The sequence below is a fragment of the Malus sylvestris genome, chromosome 6, assembly GCF_916048215.2.
Source record: "Malus sylvestris chromosome 6, drMalSylv7.2, whole genome shotgun sequence".
Taxonomy (NCBI): Eukaryota; Viridiplantae; Streptophyta; class Magnoliopsida; order Rosales; family Rosaceae; genus Malus; species Malus sylvestris.
In genome coordinates this window covers 5,515,608-5,541,112 of record NC_062265.1, presented here as the reverse complement: position 1 = coordinate 5,541,112, position 25,505 = coordinate 5,515,608, and the positions used below count along the sequence as shown (strand labels likewise).

Below are 25,505 nucleotides of genomic sequence, written 5' to 3'. Positions count from 1 at the left end.
ATCACCAAAGACGTACCCACAAGATAATTGTGGTGACTCGGGTCACATGACTACTTTTTATTATTTCAACTAGTGAGTTCTCATATAACATGAGTACAAGAACTCCTCTTTCATGGGCGGAGCAACCCACAAGGCTAAGGTGGGCTATAGCCTAGGGAGGTTTTTTGTAAGTGTAATGTTATCCACAGACCCATTTTTATTTCTCACACATTTCTCTTCATTTTTGACTTTTGGATCGAATGAATTGAAGAAGATGAATGACAAAAATTAATAAGGGCGTGTAGGAGGTAAATATGGGTAAGAATAGGCTATTTAGAATAGCGCTATCCTTTTTTAAACTTATACCTTAATGGCTTATGTTAATGCATGTAGCATATTAGCATACTCAATTTCAATATAGGTTATTATTTCATATATATTTAGTTGAGGATACGTAATAAATAATACTTTTTAATAATAAATTAGTTCTATCTCTCCTCCCCCATTTTATCCTAGTTGTTAAAGAAAAAGACCATTTACTCTATGCGATTTAGGCTATTTGCTTCTTACCCAAGAAAGAAAAAGAATTTTTTTAGTCCACAATTAAATCCCTATCTCTGCAATTCCTTACTTTCCATTGCGATTTTTCAATGAATGTAACCTTTGGTACATTCTTAATCTCTTTATTTACTTATTTATTTATTTAGCAGGTAATATTATTTATACGGTCCTTGAATTTGGCGGTTAGGGTTATGATTTTGAGAATAGTTTATATTCTATTATTATTCTTTTATATTGATTATTATATAGTTTTTATAAGCAAAAGAAAAAAATAAACATATGATTTTATGGTATTAATTTCAGCTAGCCCACCCAAGAAAAAATTCGTGGCTCCGCTCTTGTCCTCTTTGATGATGTTCGTTGAACTCATTCTCTATTGAGGACCTACATATTTGCCTTGGTGTCTTTTAGACCAATGATTTGTGACCAGTCACTCTCTGAAGAGAAAAGACATAGTATGATGTTATCGTACTTGATTGTTAGTCCCAAATTAGCGATCATATGATCATGAATGTTTAGAATATGTGTTTGAGAAAGAAAGGTCTCATGAATCTAACTTTGTTACATTACATTCTCTCTATCACATATTCTTAAGTCTTATTGTTTAGGTGTATAACATTTAATGAGACAACTTTAAACAATAATATTTGCCCTTAGATTAAACTAAATTAGTTTAATATGTAAAATGTTCTTAATGTATCATCTCGATTGGCTTTTATAGCACCTTTCTAACGTAATGTGAATCCGACTCATGATTGAATCCGACTTTCCGTTAATTAAGGCAGTCTAAAATAGAATACGGCATTGTTAAAAAAGAAGAAACTCACACATCAGTAAACCAGTTAACTAGTATAATAGATTGCGTGATCAGTTAACAAGGAAGCAGAAGACAAAAGAGAACAAGTGCTACAAATCCAGGAAGCTTCCTCTATATACTTTTCTGCAAACCGGATTCCATTTTTAGAACCATACACACCTCACTTGGTATCAGCAAGAAAGCCAAAAGCAAAGGAAAAATGCATCGCATTTCTTCCTTTTCAATCTCTTTGTGCTGCTTCTTGTTTTTCCTGATGATTCCTCACGAAAAACTCTCCGCCGTTGCAATATCCGTTGACATAATCACCCAAACCTGCGAAAAATGCGCAGCTGAATCCGACGTGCTTAGCTACAACGTTTGTGCAGCTTCTCTCCAAGCAGTGCCTGTCAGCCATGTGACTAATCTTCAAGGACTGGCAGTGATAGCAATGGAGCTGGCACTGCACAATGCAACCAACACGCTTTCGACCATAAAGGAGTTGTCGAATAACAAAAGTTTGGATCCTTTTGCTCTGGTTTGCTTGAAGGATTGCTTGCAGCTATACTCGGACGCGATCACAACGTTGGCGGATGCGATCGGAGCATTTCTGAGTGAGGATTATGGCACGGCGAATACCTGGGTGAGTACAGTCATGGAAGCAACAACTACATGTGAGGGAGGGTTTAAGGAGAAGGAAGGTGAAGTGTCTCCACTGACAAATGAGAATTACAATCTTTTTCAGTTATGTGATATTGTACTCTGCATAAGTCACTTGCTTAATTACTCAAAGTCTACAGCAACTTGATTATTTCTCAGGTGGAATAAGAGCTCTGGAATTATCTGGATTTTTAATTCTTCAGTACATGATTTTTTATTTATTGCACAAGCGATATTAATTCTTCAGTACATGATTTTTTATTTATTGCACAAGCGATATTGATGGAAAGGAAAATTGAGCTTGGAATTCGGGTGCAAGGGGTAAATGTCTTAGCCAACTGAGTTACGTGTCTCTTCCTTTGCATGTACCCGTTATATGCAGCTAGAGAAACATACTTTGTGCTGTAATATGATCCTAATAATCAAATTAACTGTTAACAGTTTCTCTGTATAATCGAATGTAAAACTAAGTTTTTGGACATTAAATTAAAGGTAGTGTTATCCACACCCTCAGTTTTTACTTCTCACACATTCCTTTCAATTTTCGGCCGTTGGATCAAATGAATTGAAGAAGATTAATGACAAAAAAACATACAAATGTGTATGAGAAGTAAAAATAAGTGTGTGGATATCATTTTTCTAATTTAATAAGCACCCCCACATATTATTGGCTTGGCCTGCCATATGACAAATTTTATGACAAGAAAAAGGCTCGTCAAAAAGTTGATCATGCGTAGGGCTGAATCTGCGAAGCTTCAAGGCACTTTACTTCGTATGTCAAATCTCCCGCTCTACTGGTAGACTGCTTGATCACACGAGGCCCTTCTCAAAGGGATCCCGCCTCACTGTTTATGGAGCGTTATACTCGACAACATATCAAGATATATTGACACTAATTTCGACATCTATATAAACAACATGTTGAGAGAACGTATAAATATTCATAATCGACACCAAATTGACATCCCATATCAATACAGTACCATATCAAATTGAGTATCCCACTTTATGAACAATTGACCGTGATTGCCCTTCTCAACGGGATGGTCGATATGTCGTCAATATGGACTCGTTCTAACAAGTTGAAGAGACAAACAACTAAATCAACTAGCTAGTTGATAGTTCAGCTGGGCAGGACTAAACTCAACTTGGATATTGGCTAGAAACTTGGAAATCAAAACAAGGTAAAATCCAATCTGTTTCAGTAGAGTAAGAATACAAGGGAGGACTGCTAACAACATATGCAGCACCTGTAAGTTTAATCTAAACAGGCCGATAACATATCAAAGAGGATCGTTAACGGCTTTATGAGCCTGATTAAACTCTCAAAATTAAACGGTTTAAGCACTCGTATAAAAGTCATATACCTATCATTCAGTGACCACACTTGTTCAACAGAGTAGAATTAACAAGAGACCCCTTTAACAATCTCTCCCGCAATCTGCATAATTGCTACCTTTACCAAAAGATCGCTGAAAGTACAAACCTCCAACATGACAAATGTTCTATATTCACGTCACCTAACAAAGCAGAAATTAAAAAAGAAAAAACTCAGACAGAAAAACATCAAAATATGAGTTTAAAACCTTCTATCTATTCTTCCAATTTTTCTTCAACAGTACATAGCACTAAGTGGTATGAAAAGTGAATGGCTGAGATTGAAAACAGAGGATCTAATAGTTATGGAATTCAAATCTAATGGCTAAAATCCCTAAAATCCATGGTGGATCAGGATGAGAATGAATCCGGCAACCCAGGGCATCCTCTTATTGAAACCCTACCCTCTTCCAAACAATAGATGAACCCCAAAGAAAACATTCCTCCTTTTCTGTGGGCACCAGCCAGAATAGATCTCTTTAGAACGTTTGAAACTCCTAATTTATACAAATATAAACAAGTCACTGCAACGTTGAATGAAATCAAAAGGTAATCTAGAAGGATATCACACAACGTACGGACAAATAACATGATTTTCCAGATTTTGGAACTTACACAACTAGTTTACTCCTTAAGAATGTTAGATATGTCAGGCCTATTTGTACAGATATGGTAGAGGGGCGCATTCAATCCTTGTTTGTCCATTAATTCTCAGTTCTTCTATGCATCTCGGGGTAGTACAACAATTAAAAAAATTGCAAAGTTTATTGCAGGAAATACAGCTTTAAAGATAGTTGCATTTGATCTCAAAAGAACAACACTAATACAGAAAACATGTGCTATAAATGAACAGACTAACAAAACAAAAGGAAATCTACATTTTTATTAATGGTTGTTTGTAAGTTAATTCACGCTGGGTACTTACAGTTTCATAAAGTGTTTGTAACTTTGTAACTGAACTCATCTCTTTCGTTTCTTGACCACAAGATGAGAATTCCTAGATCAACTTTGTAAATGACTACAACTCCAGCATTGGCAATAAAGTAAAATATCAAGCATGTTATTCTACATCCCAAAAAGTGAAAAAAGGAAACAGAAGAAATTATGGAATTGAAAACTCAACAGATTACTGAAAGTTGTAAAAAGACAATTGAACAAATGATGAACAAGAAATTTCTGCGCTCAAAACGAAAATATGTGCAAGTTGTAGAAAGTGTAAACTTGATAAGAAAGAATAGCTAACCATATACCATTCCCCTAATAACGATACAGCTAACATTTCTATAACTTGCCAGCAAGCGTACCAGTAAAAGCCAACATAATGACATGCCACATGAATAACTTCACCTTATTACTGTGGTAGTAAAAATTTTACATCTGTGATACACAAAACTGTTTATCATTTTCCTCCTCTTCTTTAGTCCTATGCTCAAGTTTATCCTCGTTCGATCCCAGCAGCAATAGTTTATCTCTTTCAATGTTAGTGCTACCACTATTGACCAAGGAAAGTTGATCCAACGTGCCAGCATTCCTTTTGTAGTTCCAAACAAGCATTGAAACGTAATCCTGAGGTGAAACAAGACCTTGGTCCATGATGCACCTACGCTGCTCCTCAATAGTTTTTGGATCATCAAGCCTTATATATTCAAGTAATGCCTTCTCATGATCGGGCCTCCAGTTACTTGGGAAAGGGCTGTAATCTGTCTCAGGAACAAGAGACATCCTGGTATACTGAAGCCCATCAATTGACTCGGCAAGACCCATCCTCAACAAATTATGGTACTCAGGTGACTGCCCCTTCTTCTCCTTCAAAGGACGACTCAGATTCCTTGAACCAATCTTGTACACCTTTGCACGTGAACGGAGCTTGTACTTTGCTGCATAGAGCTTCGCAAGTGAACCCCTTAAAATGTAAGAGCAAAAGTTCACAATTTTTTTTCGGTTATCTGCAAATCTATACCACTCAACCATTGTGGACAGAAACTTGTTCATTTGTGCATTTGTATGAGCTTGGGTGGCATGAAACATTCTGAAACAAGGTTGTGGGTCTGGATCCCTGTCTCCCTTTAGAAAGCTCAACTTCCTAAATTGCTTGATGCACTGTTTCAAGCTTGCTGTAACTGACAAAAGAGTGCCTACACCCTTCTCACTAATGATTTTCCCACCAGTAGCAGTGTAACGAAGCGTTGGGTACACAACTCTGCGACACAACACATGATCTAGAAACATTATGCCCTTTGTTATGTGTTCTATAGGGAGGCTCTCATTGTCAAGCTTGAGCATATACTTCTGATCAACAAACTCAATCAACTGTTTTCTCAATGTGGCAGCATCTGATCGAGGTCCTCGAACACCAATTAAAATATGACCACCATATCGAATGTAATCCATCTTTCTGGTCTTATCTGGGCCACTTGTTGGCACAAATTCAGGCCAAGATGTATTTCCATGTTCTGCTTCACCTTCCGGGCTATTCCATATGACATCACTCTTTGACGGATGATAAAAGTCCTTAATCTTCCCCTCCATCCAGCGGTCCAGTTCATCCAAACAAACATTAGCCAAAAGGGGGCTAAGTATCCCACAATGGCCCCAAGAAGGAAGCTTCTCTGCCTCCTCAGGTGCAAACCCAAAAAAAGTCTCCAGCCAATATGGGTCTGGTTTCGGCTCATCCTCCGCCAACACCCTCTTCTTCTGATATTTTCTCTTCTTTTTCTTCTTCTCCACTCCATCATCCTTACTCGTAACCATTGGTGTAACCAACGCTGCCTTCACCAAATCAATGATCTTCTTATCCCTCACATCCCTGATCAAAGCATTTATCACCAAACCCACCTTCATCCCATCCAAGATAGTACTCAAATCGCCCTTTATATACCACAAGTACCCTGCAAAACTCCTCCTAATCACCCTCAACACTGTATGTGCATTCCTCCCTGGCCTAAACGCAAATGACTTTTGAGAGAACCGACCCTCATATATTGGCTCCAAAATCATTAACAGAACTTCCTGCACTAACTTATCTTGAAATGGGGCCGGTTGTGTAGTTGTCAGAATGGCCTTAATTTTCCTCTTAGACAAAGACTCGTATTCAGTCTTATCCTTGGGTGATTTAATAAAGAACTCTAGTCTAGCACCCCACCTAAACCTACTGTCAAGAACAGCATTACGAAGAGCTAACAAGTCCTCAAGCGCTGACCTCTGTATTTCACTGCGGGGCATATACGCACCCATCTCATCGGCGCAAACCTTCTGGTACGCCAATACCCACAACTCGAATCGGCGAAGGTAAGAGGACAAATTAGTCACAATCCTATCAGGTTCACGAAAATTCTCAATCCACATTTGGGATAAAACAGAAACGCCATCTTCTTTTATCAAATTGGAGGGGTCTTCGGGATCAGGTACGCGGCGGTTCACAGGAGAGTACGAAAGTAAGCGAATTGAGGCGAACCCATTGCCCCTGTGACATGAGGGGTTGAAATGGGAGCAGAGGAAGAAGGTGCTGTTGTGCTTGGTGGTGGTGGGGAGGATAGAATTGGAATTTGTAAGAACTTGGTGGGTAAAAATGGCAAGGCGGCGATGCATTTTGGAATTGGGAGTAGAAGAGTTTAGGTCATTTTCTGGGTTTGATTGTTCATCAACTAACGACAGAAGAGCATTAACAGTGATTGAATAAACCCTAGTAATAGAGAGAAAGAGGAATTTAAAAGCTTACTTGAATGGTTGCCATGGCAGTTCAACAGCCAAACGCTGCCGTTTTCGGAGCAAGGTGCGACTGCAACAGAGGTTGATGACGACAGGAGCAAAAACCTTGGCTTAAACCCTAGGGCCTCTGTCTTGCGGAAACCAAACCTGCAATTTTCTTCTTGACTGTAGTTGTGACCCGCTAACTTCTGGTATTTCTACTTTGCTCCTACAAACTTATCGGATTTATTTAGTGCGCCCTGGCACAGTGGCACTGGTCGTTGATCGATGAATTCTTGGCTGCACATCTAACTTTTTTTTATTTCATTTAGTGCATGTCATAAACAAAAGCATAGTAAATTTTCGCAAACGTAGTTCGTTATCCAACATGTTGGAGACTAAATAAATCAAACGAAATTAAGGATTAGTAGTAAACATAAGTGTGTAAGAGGCAGAAAATTGTGTGTCAAAGTCATTTCTCTTATTATATTACAGCTGAAAAGTTTTTGGATAAATTACACAAAACTATCTCAATTATAGGTCAAACAACAATCACATACCTTATATTTTAAAAATTACAATGTCATAGGTCATCTTATAAATTTGTTGCAATATCAGATTTTCGTCAATTTTTTTGTTAATTTCTCTACTAAATGCTTTTGTGGATTGAGCGCGGCCACTCCTGACCCAATTGAATTAAAAAATTAATTAAATATTAAAAACTTAAAATAAAATCATTTAAATATTTGTATAAAAAAATGTGGGACGCACCAAAATATTTAAATGATTTTATTTTTAATTTTTAATATTGAATGAAGTTTTTAATCTAGTTGGGTTATGGGTAGGTTTTGTCTCAAGCCACATCAACATTTAACAGAGAAATTGACATAAAAATTGAAGGAGGTCTGACACTGTGACAAATTCGTAAGATGAGGTATGACATTATAATTTTTTAAATATAAGGTATGAGATTGTGCTTCGACCTATAATTGAGGTAATTTGGTGTAATTTACCCAAAATTTTATCAAAACATGCACTTGAAGTCATAACTAGGTGGAGAGGTGTGTTTCTGCCAACAAAATAAAAAAAACCCAACTAATCAGACCGCCTAATTTCGTTTGGTTTGATTTTACATTCAATTTTAAAATTTTTTTGAATCAAACCGATTCTAAAATACATTCTGATTTGGATGAAGTTTTGTAAAGATGATCTTGATCTACAAAGTGAAAGACTCAATTATGTGAAATTATTGCTGAGTCAACTCAAATGTTGCATTTAACGGACTAAACGAATAATCTATTTAAGATGTTTGAAGAACTAATAACAATTTTCTTCTGAAAAACAGATTTTACAGAATGATCTATTAAATGATCATTTCCAATCATAATCATGAAATTACGTACTGAGAATTTTGAGTGGTAACTTGTCCGCCACAAGTTAGAATATCCTGAGTGCTTATTTTATTTGTAGATTGTGGTTTATAATTTAACCTAAAACTCCCACGAAAGGAAAATGCGGTAACCAAACTCACACCCACAGCTCCACGCCTACCAAGTGCTCGACGGAAAGCCCCAACCGTCGAAATCCCAGGATGGAGTCGAGCATCCTAGAGTCGATCGGCGTCGAGATCATCGGCGTCATGTCCCCAGTCTCGATCTGCATGCTTCTTGTTGTTCTCTTAGTCTACGCTCTCTCTCCCTCCAATCCCTTCTCCGCCTCCGCTCCTCCGATCCGCACCGCCGCCAACCTCGTCTACCTCGAGACCCCCACCGATTCCGCCGCCCAAAAGCTCGAAGGCGCCCTCCTCAACGCCCTGGTCTTCGTCGTCCTCATCGCCGTCGTCACCTTCCTCCTCGTCCTCCTCTACTACTACAACTTCACCAACTTCTTGAAGAACTACATGCGCTTCTCCGCCTTTTTCGTGCTGGGCACCATGGGAGGTTCGATTTTCTTGTCCATTGTCCAGCATTTCTCCATACCCATCGACTCCATTACTTGCTTTTTGCTGCTTTTCAATTTCACTGTTGTGGGCGTCTTGTCCGTCTTCTCCGGCGGTGTTCCCATTTTTCTACGCCAAGCTTATATGGTTTCTTTGGGGATTATTGTGGCGGCTTGGTTTACCAAGTTGCCCGAATGGACGACTTGGGTTTTGCTTGTGGCGCTGGCCGTCTATGATTTGGTGGCCGTGCTGGCACCGGGCGGCCCACTTAAGCTCTTGGTGGAGTTGGCCTCTAGCCGGGATGAAGAGCTCCCAGCTTTGATTTACGAGGCCCGCCCAACTGTGCCAAATTCTGGGCGTCGTGGGACCGGTTTGGAGCTTTTGGTTGCTGGGGTTTCGGATTCTGGGTCTGTGGAGCTTCAGGCAGTCCCCAGGGGCAATGGGAATCAAAATGAGAATGAAAATGGTGGTAATTCTGAGTATACCGCTGTTGATGTTGAGGTCGCGAACGAGGAAGGTGAGGGTAATAGAGATGAAGGGGAGAGATTACTATTGGAGGATAATTCATGGGGTAGGCCGTCGCCAAGTAGTGGTTCTTCAAGATATTCGAGTATGATTGTTCAGTCTGATAGAGCTACACAATATGGCAGTGGGGCTTCTGAAATTATTAGTGAGGAAATGTCTCCTCTTGTTGAAACGACAGTATTGGAGAATGAGAGAGAGCAATCGAGGAGGGAAGGTAGCGAAATGTTCAGTAAAGGTATTAAACTTGGTCTAGGGGATTTCGTTTTCTACAGTGTTCTTGTGGGCAGAGCTGCAATGTATGACCTTATGACTGTGTATGCCTGTTATCTTGCCATTATTTCGGGACTTGGGTGCACTCTTATTTTGTTGTCAGTGTACCATCGAGCTTTGCCGGCTCTGCCCATATCTATCATTTTGGGTGTTGTTTTTTACTTCTTGACTCGGTTATTAATGGAGCCTTTTGTTGTTGGGACAGCTACAAATTTGTTGATGTTTTGATAGTCCATTAGTTTTTGGTAAGAGAAAGATTACATTAAGAGGAAGCTAATGTTTTGTAGCATGAGATCTGTATACAAATTAAAAGGTATTTGTTCCTTTAACTTTCTCTCGTTGTTGCACATGTAATTGCTTGTGATCCATCCAGAATCAATGAATTGGATAATGTAGTCATTTGAGACCAGAAAATAGAAAGAAAAAAAATTGTTCTTGTCAGTCCGTTTTATAAGTTATTTTCGTCAGCTTGCTTCCATGTCCATTTGATACATGTTGACACTTTCATTTTGTTTGTGTTTTTGCAATGCTTTGATGAATACGTAAGTAATATAGAGAGAATACTCCATTTATTGTGAATGCAAAGCCGCCAAATATATGCATTCAAAATCTCAAATGGATTTGAAATCACAATGAACTCAGTGCAGTTAGTAGTTATTAGGCAAATGTGATCTTCTTTATTTGTAAGGTTTGAAACATCTTGCAGAATTTTTATAAGTAGGAATTTTGTTTTAAGTACTCTCTTTCGGAGTCTTAATTAAATGTTAGGGTCCCTAAATGTTATAGGGTAGTGCTATTCACACACCCCTTTTTACCTCTCACACACCCTTGTAATTTTCGTCCATTGATCTTCATCAATTCATTCGATCTAACAGCCGGAAATTGAGACGGGCGTGTGAGAGGTAAAAATGGGTGTTTGTATAGCACCACCCATGTTATATCATGCATTTCCTGCTTCCAATCTGACCAGTTTCGAGAGCTGGTGATACTAGTGAAGTCAAGAAAAACAAATTTTCTGGTCAAGTTTGAGCACTGAAGTGGTAATAAAAGCAGATTTTTTCCTCAGCTTATTTTCTAACAAACAGATAAAGATGCGCTGAGATAATCATATTTATAGTAAAAGGGCTGGGATTGTTGCTAGTAATCTATTGTTCCACTTTAATATCCTTCTCTTATCTCCTGTCTCACTAAGAGTTAACACATAAGCAACAAATGTATTGTGTTTTCCGTTAACCCTAGAAGTTGCAGACGAGAACACAGAGAGCAAGTTTAAGAGAGAGTGAGAGAGCAAGAGGTATTGTGACTCTCTCTCTCTTTCCTGTGATTTTTGTACTTCATTTCATTTCATTTCGGTTAGGGATAGCAGAGAAAGGGGAATTGGATTCGTGAACCACGATTTTGATTGTCCTTTGTTCTTCTAAAATTAGCTTCAATTAAACAAGACTTTTGAGAGACTTGCTGGTCACCGTTGAGGCAGGTAAGTGAGTTTCAGTACCCGTTATTTTTTCTGAATTTTCTCAGCAATCATTTCTCTTTATTTGAATGTTCTCTCGCTTGTATGTGTTTTATGGGTATGATAGGGAATAGAAATTCGGGGGTGCATTTGTATATTTCGAGAGGAGGCACACACTTATTTTTCTGCAGTTTCATGCTATAGACCAGAAATTAACTACTATAAGAATGCAATTTCTTGAAGTATGCTACTGTAGGATTACGCATGAAAGACTGCTGCCCCCTGGGGTGGCTGTGGCCTATGCTTTCAGAAGCTGTAATTGTTAATCCTTCAAAACATTAGATTATTTTCAATAACAAAGAATGGATGTGTTGCTTCAAATTGTGCCACAATTCATTAATCACTTTGATCTGTTTAGGATTATGTTACTGTCTTGAAAGTTGAAGAATCTATGGTGTCATATAAATTATTTGAAATTGCGGGTTGAAACTATAAGACAAGTGTTAGCAAGTAGATCCATTTTATGATTGCTATGTATCTTTTCAATAGCAAAGTGTATGACCAGTATGAGCATATTCTCATGTTTAATTATCCATTGAAAGGGTCTGCAGGTTTCAAGTTTCGCTGATAGGGAACAAGTGGAATTTTGATTCGCTACTTATTGGATGCAAGTTAAGTTTTGGAGGAGCTCATTTCTTATAATGACTTTTTGATAGAATTATGAATAACTTCGTAATGTTGTAGTTTAAATTCTTGACAATATCTGATCGCATGCGGTACCCTCTCTTTTTGTACATACTACGTATGTTTTCTAGCATGATATGGTGATTTGATGTGTTACTTGTTGCGGTTTTCTAGCATGATAAGTTAAATGTTGTTACCCCTTCTTCAAGGTTTGGTTATTATGCTTCTGTAGTCTCTTCTAAGTAGTATTAATGCCAAACATATTATCTTTCTCGTAAGTGTTTACGATGTCTATAGTCTACTGTCTGAATACATTTATGTTTGGAGTGGTTTATCTCCGTATCTGGAGCTCTAAGAGTAACAAAACTGATCGGGCCTAGCTGGTGCAATCTGCCATATCGCATACGATATCCCACCGGTGGTCGAAGATATTTGGTTTCACCGTATGCTTCAGCCTTGAATGTGGTGAGTTACGCATGCCTCTGTGCATGTGTTTGTCTGGGCTGTGGGTTCTAAAAAATAGTTCAGGATAAAAGATGCTTCTCTCCACTTCTCATGAGTTTTAACCAAACCCTTGTAAATACTAGACTTTTTAGCCACAATGGTCCATGAGATTTGCATAACTCATCACCTTGGTTCTTGATATTTGAAATCGATAGAATTGGTCAACGTGATTGTCCACCATCAATCATTATTCCGTGAAAAATCTCTATTAAATAAGAATAAAATGACAAAAATGACAAAAATATCCTTAATTTTTGTCAAATCATTTTGGCCTATTGTTTATTAAATTAAAGGTATTTTTGTCATTTTAATCCTTATTTAACATAATAATTCACAGAAAAATAGAAATGATTGATGATAGACAATCTCGAGGACCAAAGTGATAAGTTATGCAAATCTTAGAGACTATTTTGGCTAAAAAGTCTAAATATTAAGAAAAACACAGGGCAGCTACTTCCAAAATTTGTGGTGCGCCGTTCCTATATGATGCATATTCTTTCATGTTTTTCCTGTCACGATTACAATTTCCTTTCTGACAAAATTTTTCTTGCGGAATGTTTCTTATGGATTAACAATATCACTAAAATAAATAATACATAAATGGTGTGTGAAAATGGGAGGTTGTGATATGGAACTTAGTGTGAATGCCCCAAATGTAAGGTAGCAAACCAAGTTAGACTTTTAGTGACAACCTTAAAGTTTTTGGTAAAAGTCCTAAGGCGGTAAGTTTGTGTTTAGTAAAAGTTGTAGCATAGTAAGTTTTTCTCCATGCATGTAAAGAAGTTGTCGGATGAAAATCCCTATAAATAGAGGGATGTTTGTAACCTCATTACAACACACCAAATCAAGAGTGAAATACAATAATACCATTATCCCCCTCCTCTCTTTTACCTACATACTTTGTGTGATACACTGCATCTGTTTCGTTTCTATCTCTAGCAAATCTCTCACTTTTTACCTATTTATAATATGTTATCAATACGACTCTCTAACCCTAGTCAGTTTTCATTTCCTTCGCCCAAAATGCTTCTTCCTAGGATCTTATTGTTCCTGTTCTTTCTCTGCCTCACCTGCTTGGTGTTTCCTTGCCAGGAGTTGCTAGCACCATGCCTTCTCCTAGTCCTTAATTTAACAATTGTTTAATTTTTGATTTCTTGTTTAGTGTAGCTCCTGATTGCTAACCTAGTGTTTATTTACGTTAATTTTACTGCAATTTTAGATGGTGTGGTACAATCTCCCATCTTGAACTGCATATTTAATTTTACTGCAATTTTAGGTGGTGCGGTATAATCGCCCATCCTGCACTGCATATTCATGCTGTTTAAGTGGTGCGGTATAATCGCTTATTAATGTTTAAATTATGTAAATCTCGAGTTTGAAGTTTCCAGTGTGTATAATTTTGGCTTAAAGTTCAAAATGAAAAATTTGTAAGAACTAGAAGTCCTAACACTACATTCCTTTAGAATTCATATTATTGCAAGTTCTTAAACATCTCATTTTTCTTTCAGAAAAATGATGAACTTGATAAAACTTGATTTTGTTGCCCTAGATATCACTGGGAAAAACTACCTTACCTGGGTAGTGGATGCCAAGATCTATTTGGAGGCAGGAAATCTTGGAGAAACCATCAAGGAGGGAAACAATGCATCCTCTCAAGCGGGCGAAAGCCATGATTTTTATTCGTTGCCACCTTGATGAAGGATTAAAGTGCAAGTATATAACAGTTAAAGATCCAGTAACTCTCTCAGATGCACTGAGAAACATATATAATCACCAGAAAACAGTGATTCTTCCAAAAGGTCATTATAAATGGACATACTTGAGAATCCAGGATTTTAAGACGGTTGCTGAGTATAACTCTACAGTGTCTAGAATTAGCTCCCGAATGAAACTTTGTGGGGAGGCTATCACTGAGGAAGATATGTTGGAAAAGACTTTAAGTACTTTTCATGTCTCTAACGTGCTCCTGCAGCAGCAGTATAGAGAGAAAGAATTTATTGAGTACAACCAGTTGATATCAGTGCTCCTGGTGATTGAACAAAACAATGAGCTACTGATGAAAAATCATCAGTCTCGACTAATTGGGTTGACTCCATTTTCAGAAGTGAATGCTGCTTCTCTTAAAAAAAACACCACCTTCTCTCATAGCAATAATTACAGACGAAGACGTGGCCACAAGTGAGGCCAATGGAATGGGAAGGGCAAAAACCATGGTGTCTAGTTTTACAACTAGGGTCCAAGGCATAATTCAGGCCCGAGCTTAAAAAATGTAAATCGCCACAAGGGTAAAGCTCATATAAATAACACTCCTAGAAATCTTGAAGGAGTTTGCCATAGGTGTGGTGGCAATGGGCATTGGGTGCATACCTGCCGTACCTCAAAACATCTAATAGATCTGTATTAAGCTTCCCTTAAGGAAAAGAATGTTGAAACCAATTTCATAGACCATGCTAAACCAATGGATATATCTGATCCAATGTTCGATTTATCAGGCCAATTGAACACAACTCATCTAGATGTTTTAGACTTTGTTGCAGAAAGAGGGAATGAAGTATATCGGTTCGATTAAATTTTATGCTTAATGTACTCTTACTTTATTATATGAACTTGTCATTTAAAACTTGTATCTCAATTAAATAAAAAGTGGCATTGTAATTTCTTTTTTATTATGAATAAATTAGCTCTATTCTCTTGCTCAAAAGCATGGATAAAAACTATTGTTGTTCTCAAAGCAAGAGTAATGACATAAATATTTGTCTTGCAGACAGCGCAACCACACATACAATACTTCGAGATTGTAAATATTTCTCAAGCTTGATGCTTACAAAAGTAAAGGTAACAACAATATTAGGAAAATAAGATGTAATGGAAGGCTTAGGAAAAGTCCAGGTCATGTTACCAAATGAAATAATGTTGTCCATACAAATGCATTGTATGTTACTCGATCTACTCGAAATTTGTTGAGTGTTAAAGATATACGTTTGGATGGATACCACATTGAAACGATAAGTGCAGAAAATGTGGAATATCAATGCATTACTTCCAATGATACCTAGAAGCATGCATTGGAAAAGTTGCGTGGTTTATCGAGTGAATTGTATTATGTATACATAAAGACAATTGACGCACATATTGCCTGAACCAAAAGTTCATTGATAAAAAAATTTACATGCTTTGACATGACCATCTAGGTCATCCAGAATCCATCATGATGCATAGGATCATTACCAACTCTAATGGACATACATTATTGAGCAGACATATTGCTATATCAAATGATAACCCTTGCAAGGCTTGTTCTCAAGGGAAGTTAGTAATTCTACCATCATAATCAAAGATTAATGCTGAATCCTCATCACTTTTGTAAATTCAAGGGTATATTTGTGGGCTTATTCAACCACCTTGTGGGCCATTCCAATATTTTATGATTTTGGTTGATGCATCTACCCAATGGTCACATGTTTGCCTCTTGTCTACTTGAAATGTAGCTTTTGTGAAACTTCTTACTCAGATAATTAAATTACAAGCACAGTTCCCAAATCATCCTATTAAGTCAATTCGACTTGATAACGTTAATGAATTTACATCTCAAACTTTAGATCATTATTGCATGACACTAGGCATGATGTTGAACACCCATGTTCCTCATGTCCATACTCAAAATGATTTAACAAAAACATTTATCAAGCGACTTCAATTAATAGTTCGCACTCTGTTCATAAAAACAAAATTGCCAGTTTCTGCATGAGAACATGCCATTTTACATGCTGTATCATTAGTTCGACTAAGACCTGTTGCCAACCATTAATACTTCTCAGTACGACTCGTGTTTGGGCATCAACCAAACATTTCACATTTACAAGTTTTTTGGTTGTGTTGTTTATGTGCCTATTGCACCACCACAACGTACTAAAATGGGACCTCAGCATAGACTGGGAATTTATGTGGGTTTTGATTCACAATTTATCATTAGATATTTGGAACCCTTGACAGGTGATATTTTTACCACTTGTTTTGTGGATTGTAATTTTGATGAGACAATTTTCCTGCCATTAGGGAGAAAAGACCGTTCCAAAAAAATGACGAGAATTAACATGGGATGTACCCACCGTGTCTCATTTTGATTCACGAAGCACTCAATGTGAAAATAAAGTGAAAATATTCGGTCATCTTCAAAGTATTGCTAATCAAATACCAAATACATTTAATGATGCAACAAAAGTGACAAAATCACATATACTAGCTGCAAATGTGCTTGCAAGAATTGATGTCCCTATTGGACAAAACAAAGTGGCAACAAATGATTCATCTAGTGCACGCCTGAAGTGTGGTAGACCCTAGGTTCATATGATTCAACTTCTCAAAAGAGAAAGATGAATGCACAATTGAATCCAAATGAAATCCTTCATGAAAAGTAAATGAATGACAAATCCACAATTCAGGATTTTGTACTTCCAGAAAAAGAAAATATCCCTGAAGAGACAGAAGTACATGAAAGCAAAGAAATCTCCATAAATTATGCATGTGATAATGAATTGTGTGATCGAAATGAAATAATCATCGACGACGTGTTCGCATTCCCAGTAGCCACTGAAATCATATGAAACGATGATATTGAGCCTCGCTTTGTTGATGAATGCAAATTGAGACAATATTGGCCTAAGTGGAAAGATGCAATCTACGCAGAATTAAATTCCTTGGAAATGCGAAGTGTTTTTGGACCAGTATATAAGGGTCGTTGCACAAGGTTTTTTTACAATGCCCTGGAATTGGTTATGAGGAGACATACTCTCCTATAATGGATGCAATTGCATTCCGTTACTTAATAAGTTTGGTGGTTTCAGAAAAAACTTGATATGCGACTTAGGGATGTTATCACCGTGTATATATATATATATATATATATGGAGAATTAAATACTGATATCTATATGAAAGGCTCAGAAGGACTCAAGTTGCCTGAAACGACTAACAAACCACGAGGTATGCTCTCAATCAAATTAAATTATATAGACTGAAACAATACGGATGAATGTAGTTTAATCGTCTCAGTGAGTATTTAATAAGGAAGGGTATACTAATAATGTCATTTGTCCTTGTGTATTTATTAAGAGATCAAACTCTGGATTTGCTATAATAGCAGTATATGTCAATGACATGAATTGGACCTCTTGAAGAGCTCAACAATATTGCTGAATATTTGAAAAACGAATTTAAAATGAAAAACCTTAGGAAAACAAAAGGGTAAATTACATAAAACTACCTCAACTATTGGGTCATTAACAGTTTCATACATTGTCTTTAAAAAGTTTCAATGTCATACCTTATCTTCGAATTTGTTGCAATGTTATACCTCCTGTCAGTTGTCTGTTAGTTCATCTGTTAAATGCTGACGTGGCATGAGACAAGGCCAATTTTCTATTAAAAAATTATTAAAATAATAATTTACCCTTAAAAAAAAAAACCACACCCATCTTCCCCGACCCCTCCCCTTCCCCTTCACCTTCCCTACAACACTCGACCCCTTCCTTACCCATGCCAACATCTCCACCCGCCACCACCTCTTCCGCCCCCGACCCCTTCCCCACCCACGCCAACAACTCCAACCTTCCCCGCCTCCTCGCCCTTCGCCTTCACCTAACAGCTCCAACCCGATCCTCGCCTTTCGCCAATAGCTCTAACTCGATCCTCGCCCTTCACCTTCACCCATCTCCTCCACAGCTGCTATAGCTCCAGGGCCTGTGATCCCGCCGTAGGGATCTGTAATCCACCAAACATTTTTGAAATTGAATGAGGGTTTGTGGGAGGAGTCGAACTCGGAGATTTTGGGGTGATTAAAAGGACTAAGGAGAGTTTTGGGGAGATTAATCAGATTATCGTTGGGGAAAACTTCTCGCTGGAAAGGGTAAAAGGGTATTTGATTGCGTTGCTGACGGTGCTTTCGAGTGTGAAAGAGCTTAAAGGTTTGGATTCGAAGCAGGAAGAGAGGATATGGGGAAGGTGGGGAGGGTTGGAGCTATTTGCGTTGGTGGGGAAGGGGTCGGGGGCGGGGTGGAAGAGGTGGTGGCGGGTGGAGATGTTAGTGTGGGTGGGGAATGGGTCGGGGGTTGCAGGGAAGGGGAATGGGAAGGGATCTGGTTGCAGGGAAGGGGAGGGGGTCGGGGAAGATATGTGTGGTTTTTTTTAAGGGTAAATTATTATTTTAATAGAAAATGGGCCCCGTCTCAAGCCACGTCAACATTTAACAGATGAATTAATAGACAACTGACGGGAGTTATGACATTGCAACAAATTCGAAGATAAGGTATGACATTGAAACTTTTTAAAGACGAGGTATGAAATTGTTAATGACCCAATAGTTGACGTAGTTTTATGTAATTTACCCAAAACAATATTATCTCAGCCTGCAAATTGAGCATTGTGCTAATGAATTTTGATCCATCAATCAGCTTAGATTGAAAAAGTCTTAAAGCAATTTGACATGGATAAGGCTTATCCACTTAGCATGCCAATGGACGTTCGGTTTCTTGACATTAAAAGTATCCATTTCGCCCAAAAAAAGATGATGAGATGGTCCTTGGTTAGAAGTACCATATTTGAGTGCAATAGGTGCTTTATTGTATTTAGCAAAATGCACTAGACCAAACATAGTTTTTTTTAGTCAACTTGTTAGCATGGTATAGTTCTGCTCCAACAATTCAACATTAGAAGGGAGTTAAAGATGTTTTACAATACTTTTGTGGGACAACACACATGGGCCACCTCTACTCGAAGAAATCCACAAATGACCAGAATCTTGTTGGGTATGCAGATTAGGGCTGGGTTCGGCTCGAAACAGTTCGGTTCAATTTTTTTTCGATTTTTTTCAGTTCGGTTTATTTTCTGTTCGATTTTTTTCCAGTTCGGTTTCGGCCCGGTTCGGTTTTTTTTTTTCTTTTTCTTTCTTCTTCTACAAACACCTTTGCATTTAATCTTGCACTCTTCGGCGCTTCCAGTGAGCATGTATGTTATCCAACATGTTGTGGGTCAAACCATCTCTACCTACAAAATCCAAATGAACTGAATCAGTAACCACTAACCTGAAACTCATAAACCTTCTTCCTATTTTCCTGCATTTCGAAGCTCTAAAGTCAAAAAATTTCATCAAGGAAAACCCAAATCGAAACGCTCTCCAATTTCACAATTCTCATTAAGAAGCAATCAAATGAATCAAAACCCAAATGAAGGTTGTAAAAGAAAAGGAAGGAGTTTATCTATAGCAATGAAATTGAAAATAAAATCGCAATCAATACATGATTGTTGCAGAACCCATGGAATTGAAAAGTTGCAGAACATTGTGTATATGTATTATGTAATATTCCTACCTTATACATATCTCCTTTTTGACTTCCTACTTGAACATGTTGTTTTTCTTACTTGCTGAGTTTCCTTGGTATAGGGAATTTTAATAATTCACGTCCTTGTTCGCTTCAGAAAGTTCAGCATCCATGATTCAACACGATTTGGTAATATTTTCACCACTTTGCATATAATAATTTCCCTTTCATTTTCAAGGAGGGATATTCAATTTTTAAAACTTTTTTCTACTTTTGATAATTTCGCCCATTTGTTTTCCCCATCTTCTTCTTTCATTTTGGCATTTTATTGGAGCTGATTTGATTAGTGTTTGATTCAGCGAGGAAAGGCAACAAAGGTGTGGACCTGCTTGCATGCCTCTGCAACACTTATGAAACCTCAGAGGATGAGTTGAGAAAAACAATGGAAATGGCTAACAGTTTAATAGCAGAAATTTTGAAGAAGAAGCCTATTTCGGCGTATGTATATGGGTAGGAATATTACATAATACATATACACAATTTTTTTTTCACACTTCTTCTAGGAAAAGAAGAAAATCGCAACAATTTTTCCAAAAGAAGGAAAAGAAAATCGCAAACCCCATGAAATTGAAAAGTTGCAGAACCTATGAAATTGAAAAGAAAATCTGCAAAACCCATGAAATTGAAAAGAAAATCTGTAGAATATGAGAGAAATTACCATGAGACTAACCTTGTAAAGGAAGTCGTGGGTCGTCATCAAGACTTGAAACGGCGAGAGGAAGTCGCGGATCTTAGTCACAGGGGTGAGACTCTGCATCGACATGGAGGGTATCACAAATATGAAGCTTGGGATATAAAGGAGGATGAGGGTTATGGAGAAGAATGGAGAAATTGGAGGCACGGACATGGAGATTGAGGGAGTCTGGAGGTAGGGAATGAGAGAGAGAAGAGGGGGAATGAAAAATAGAAAAGGTGAGGTGCGGTTGCTACCTAGTGGCTAGGGTTAAAAGGGTTTTGTTGATTTCTTATAAAAATTAAAAACTTTCTTCTAAATACTGAAGGCACAAGGGTTCGAACCTATGCGCTCTATGTAACATCCCACATCGCCCATGGGAGTGATCCTTAAATGTATATTCTCATCCTTACCTAGCACGAGGCCTTTTGGGAGCTCACTAGCTTCGGGTTCCGTAGGTACTTCGAAGTTAAGCGAAAAGGAGGCCAGAGCACTCCCAGGATGGGTGACCCACTAGGAAGTTGCTCGTGAGTTCCTAAAAACAAAACCGTGAGGGAATGGTAAGCCCAAAGCAGACAATATCGTGCTACGATGGTGGACCCGGGCCGGGATGTGACACTCTAGCTTGAAAAGTTTCATTGTAACCAAATTGGCAACATATTCTGTTTTATTATGATTGTATGACTAAACTATTTATAAATATTGAAAAAAAAAAAATTAAATATATACATATTGGTTCGGTTCGGTTTGACAGTTTCGGTTCGATTTTTTTTCAGTTCGATTTTTTTCGGCCTCGGTCCGGTTTGGTTTTTGGTTTTTTGAACCCACCCCTAATGCAGATGTTGGTTTTCTTTTTGATTCGCATAAAGCCCGCTCATAAACTGGATATGTGTTCACTAATGGAGATACAACGATCTCATGGCGCTCAATAAAACAAACATTAGTTGCTACATCTTCCAATCACTCAGAAATACTTACTCTACATAAAGAAAGTCATGAATGTTCTTGGTTAAGATCAATGATCCATCACATTTGGAATTCATAAGTCTACCTTCAAGGACAGAAACTCCAACTAGCATTCATGAAGATAATGCAGCGTGTGTTACCCAAATGAATGAAGGATTCATGAAGAATGATAAGACTAAACACATATCTCAAAAGTTTTTCAGTGCAAATGAACTTCAGAAGGCTAAGGTTATTGAAGTCAGACAAATTCGTTCCAATGAAAATTTGACAAACCTATCCACCAAATCTCTACCAAAGTGCACGTTTCAGAAGCTAGTGCATGGTATCAGATTACGTTTGCTTATCAAGCAGTCTAATTGAAGAATGCAGAATCAGGGGGAGCATCCAGGGCACATGCATGCTGTACTATTTTTCCTTCGACTAGGAATTTTCTCATTGGGTTTTTCCTATCAAGGTTTTGACGAGGCAACATAAGCATACTTAACACTATATCAATAATCCAAGCAAAGTTGTACTCTTTTTCCATCGCTACGGTTTTTTCCCACTGGGTTTTCCTTAGCAAGGTTTTAATAAGTCAATTGATGTTGATATTGTGGGCATCCAAGGGGGAGTGTTATGACTTAGTGTGAATGCCCCATATGTAAGGTAGCAAACCAAGTTAGACTTTTGGCAACCTTTAAAAGTCTTTGGTAAAAGTCCAAAGGTGGTAAGTTTGTCTTTGGTATAAGTCTTAGCATGGTAAGTTTTTCTCCATGCATGTAAAGAAGTTGTCGGATGAAATCCCTATAAATAGAGAGATGCTTGTAACCTCATTACAACACACCAAATCAAGAGTGAAAATCAATAATACCACTATCTCCCTCCTCTCTCTACCTACATCCTTTGTGTGATACATTGCACCAATTCCGCTTTTATCTTTAGCAAATGTTATCTCTCTCACTTTTGCCTATTTATAATAGGTTGATAATATATATGGTTTGACTAGACAGGTGGTCTAGTAGGGTTGGACTGGATGGTCGTCCAACGGTTCACCCAGAAAAACCGGGCAACTGAAATTTTTATAATTTTTTCAATTAATTTTGGTACACCGATTCCTGGCAACAATTTTTTTTTTGTAATTTTTTAAATTAATTTTGGTACTGTTCAATCTCTGTTGCTCCCAAAACCTTGACCTCGTTTCGCTGCGCTGCATTGCTCGAGAGGGAGAGGTTATAAGGACATACTCCAATCATTTGTTTGATAAATAATAAATAGACATCATTTTTCTTCTCTTACACATTTTTGTTTAATAGTCAACATTTATGTGTTTCGAAGCAACAAGAAGATGTTATTTGTAACAAGTAGTTTTGTTGGTTGGTTAATTAGTCACATTTTATTCATGAGATAGTAGCATTCGGTGGAACCAGTGAACTACACTTGCTTTTGGATATCCGCTGTCATTCATTCAAATGGTGTGTAAAAATTAACTTCTCTTGAATATGTCATTCATTAATGGTGCACCCGAATTTCCACCTACCTGCCAAAGGACAAACTTCCTTCCCTTGCTCCATTTTTGGCCGAATGAGCTAGTAAACTTGCCCAAAAATTTAATATAAAACTTGAAGGAAAGCAGTTGTTACCTTGCCATATTAATGCATAAATCTTATGCTAACCGACTTGCTCTTTGTCAGATTACCCTAAAAATACTTAATTACATTAACTTTGTCCTACAGGCTACAAGGAATACGATTGATGAAGACGTATATCACTAAATTACAGTAATCCAACCTTCTATCTAGTGTTATAATATCAAGTAAATTACGTCGACTTAACTTTAACTTTATTATTGCATTCATTCAGAGTCCGATGTATATCACTAAAATGTTAGGATGCCAAGTGGCATCACTTAGTTAGCCAGGTGTCAATTGTTGAGTTGGATCTCTTTAGCATGTAACCAGTTATATAAGCGGAGATATGTGCAGATGCAAAGGGGAATGAATATTTGATTGTGTTAGTGTTTTTGTTAGTATATCTTGCATTTGAGTAAAGGTTGAAGTGGGGTTATATCATTGGTATCAGAGCCTAGGTTCTCGACGCTGCGGAGGGGGCAACCTGGAAAGAGCTACCTTAACGGGACGACCAAAGGGTGTGCCGTCGTTAAGAGTGAAAGCCACTAGAATAAGGGCCGCCGTGGGCGTTAGCTTCTGAAGGGTGGTGTAATGTTATGATCCCACATCGACTATAGGGGTGTAGGGGTTCTTAAGTCCTTGGGGTCCTCCCACCTATTGGACTAGTCATTTGGGTTGGGCTCTTCCTTGGGCTTGAGTACCTAACATTGGTATCGAGCCAGTCTTGATCCCTTAATCTCTTCTCTTTTGCCGATTGAATCGTGCGTTGACGAAGGAAGCCATGGAATCTTAGAACCATCTTGCTAAGATTAACAACACTCTCAACGTGCTAATCTAGCAATTTGATGCCATGGAAGCTCGTCAAGATTCTTCTGATGCTCGATTCGAGAAATTGTGCTGCGATTTTATGGACAAATGTGATATGGACTTGCATCTGCCGTTCACCAAAATGGCATCTCCTATCTCTGTTGTTAAATCGAATTAAGTCATTCTCAAGCTTCAATCATTCCATGAGGAAAAGATTCGGGCCCGAGAAAAAGCCGATGAGTTTTTCTCTCAGTTTCGTCAGAGATACAAGCTCGAAACTCGTCCTTGTCAATGACCCATATTAAAGAAATTCAAGAAGGTTCATGACCACGACAAACACCACGACGACGATCTGCAATGTTTCGTTCCAGTTCCAAATTTCAAGAAAGTTTTGGTTTTTTTCGAAGTAATTTGGCTGAGAAGAATGAAAAGGGTTTCGATTTACTCGACAAGAAAGCTGAAGATTATGTGATAGTTTCTCCAGTTCTTGATTCTGATTGCATGAAATCCAAGATTCAAGCTTGCATTATGGGTTCTGCATTCCTTGTATCTAATGTGCAAAAGTCAAATTTTACAGATCATGGATACGAAAGGGTTGGTTTTGTCAAAGGAAGATTCAAGTCTCCTGATTTTTCTATATCTGATGGAATTGTTATAGATTTTCCGATCCGTTTCGACGTGGGTTTCATCCTTGATTCGAAACATATGTTAATTCCAACATCAGGAGTTGGCGTTGTTTGCACCCAAAATGTGCCCATTTTTACTTATTTGGGCCATTGGGGTAAAATATGGTATTTGAAGGATTAATATGCAAGAAAGCTAACTTGGAAAGATATTTGGCTGCAAGTGGATGGGTTTTTACATTATAATATTGTTTCTCCAATTTGTTTGGGTGGTGGAGATTTGCCAAGTCAACAATTGCATGCTTTCCCGTTACAAATGGATTGGAAAGCATACAGACATCCTGCAGAGAACATGTGAAAGAAGCCAACTTGCTTCTTTTAATTGTTAGTTTATTACAAGTTAGGGAGACATGTACTAAAAACATGTGGTGGAGATGTAAGTTTCCCTTTTAAATATTATTTCTACATGCAAGTTGGCAAAAGCAATGCAAGCTGCCCAAGTTTCTTTCGGGCAAGTACAAGGTTCTCAGCATGTGGCTCTTTTCAGATCTCTATTTAAAGGGGCAGATGCACAAGGATTATAGACACTCAATCAAACAAACAAATACACAAACTCAACTCAAGCCAAATTTGCACACGAAGCTGTAGTCAGCACCAAGCATTCATCTTTTTTAGGATCAACCTTCACCAAAAGCCTTCTTTTATCTAGTTTATTAGCTCTGCTGCTCACTTGCAGTATCGATCTTCTTTGTAGTTTTCATGTACAACTCATCTTCATTCATTTAATTTACAAGCAATCTACAATATTAGTCATTCACTTTCCTTTGTCATTTACATATTGTTCTACCTCTCCATATAAGTTGTTGATGCACAAAATCGGTGAGGACTTTGGTACAACAGAAAGTGTTAAGTTTGTGACCTTCGCTAGATTGCTCCGGTCACTGGTATGGATAAGTATGTAAATGGATAAAGACAAAGAAGCAAACACAAGATGTACGTGGTTCGCCCAGATTGGCTACGTC

The 25,505-nt window shown here is 37.9% G+C and overlaps 4 protein-coding genes across 4 annotated transcripts; 3 read left to right on the top strand and 1 right to left on the bottom strand.

Annotated features, from left to right (window-relative positions):
- The first annotated feature begins 1,470 nt into the window (after positions 1-1,470).
- Positions 1,471-2,181, top strand: LOC126626608 (putative invertase inhibitor). The gene has a single exon (XM_050295981.1). It carries the CDS (start codon positions 1,557-1,559, stop codon positions 2,139-2,141), a length of 585 nt encoding a protein of 194 aa, XP_050151938.1. The 5' UTR covers positions 1,471-1,556; the 3' UTR covers positions 2,142-2,181.
- A 2,393-nt stretch (positions 2,182-4,574) lies between these two features.
- LOC126626598 (nuclear intron maturase 2, mitochondrial) lies at positions 4,575-7,351 on the bottom strand. Its single transcript, XM_050295970.1, has one exon. The coding sequence runs from the start codon at positions 6,956-6,958 to the stop codon at positions 4,742-4,744; it is 2,217 nt and encodes a 738-aa protein (XP_050151927.1). The 5' UTR covers positions 6,959-7,351; the 3' UTR covers positions 4,575-4,741.
- Positions 7,352-8,392: 1,041 nt separating this feature from the next.
- On the top strand, positions 8,393-10,232 carry LOC126626600 (presenilin-like protein At1g08700). The gene has a single exon (XM_050295972.1). It carries the CDS (start codon positions 8,649-8,651, stop codon positions 10,017-10,019), a length of 1,371 nt encoding a protein of 456 aa, XP_050151929.1. The 5' UTR covers positions 8,393-8,648; the 3' UTR covers positions 10,020-10,232.
- A 3,842-nt stretch (positions 10,233-14,074) lies between these two features.
- On the top strand, positions 14,075-14,614 carry LOC126625407 (uncharacterized). The gene has a single exon (XM_050294508.1). It carries the CDS (start codon positions 14,075-14,077, stop codon positions 14,612-14,614), a length of 540 nt encoding a protein of 179 aa, XP_050150465.1.
- The last annotated feature ends 10,891 nt before the right edge of the window (positions 14,615-25,505 follow it).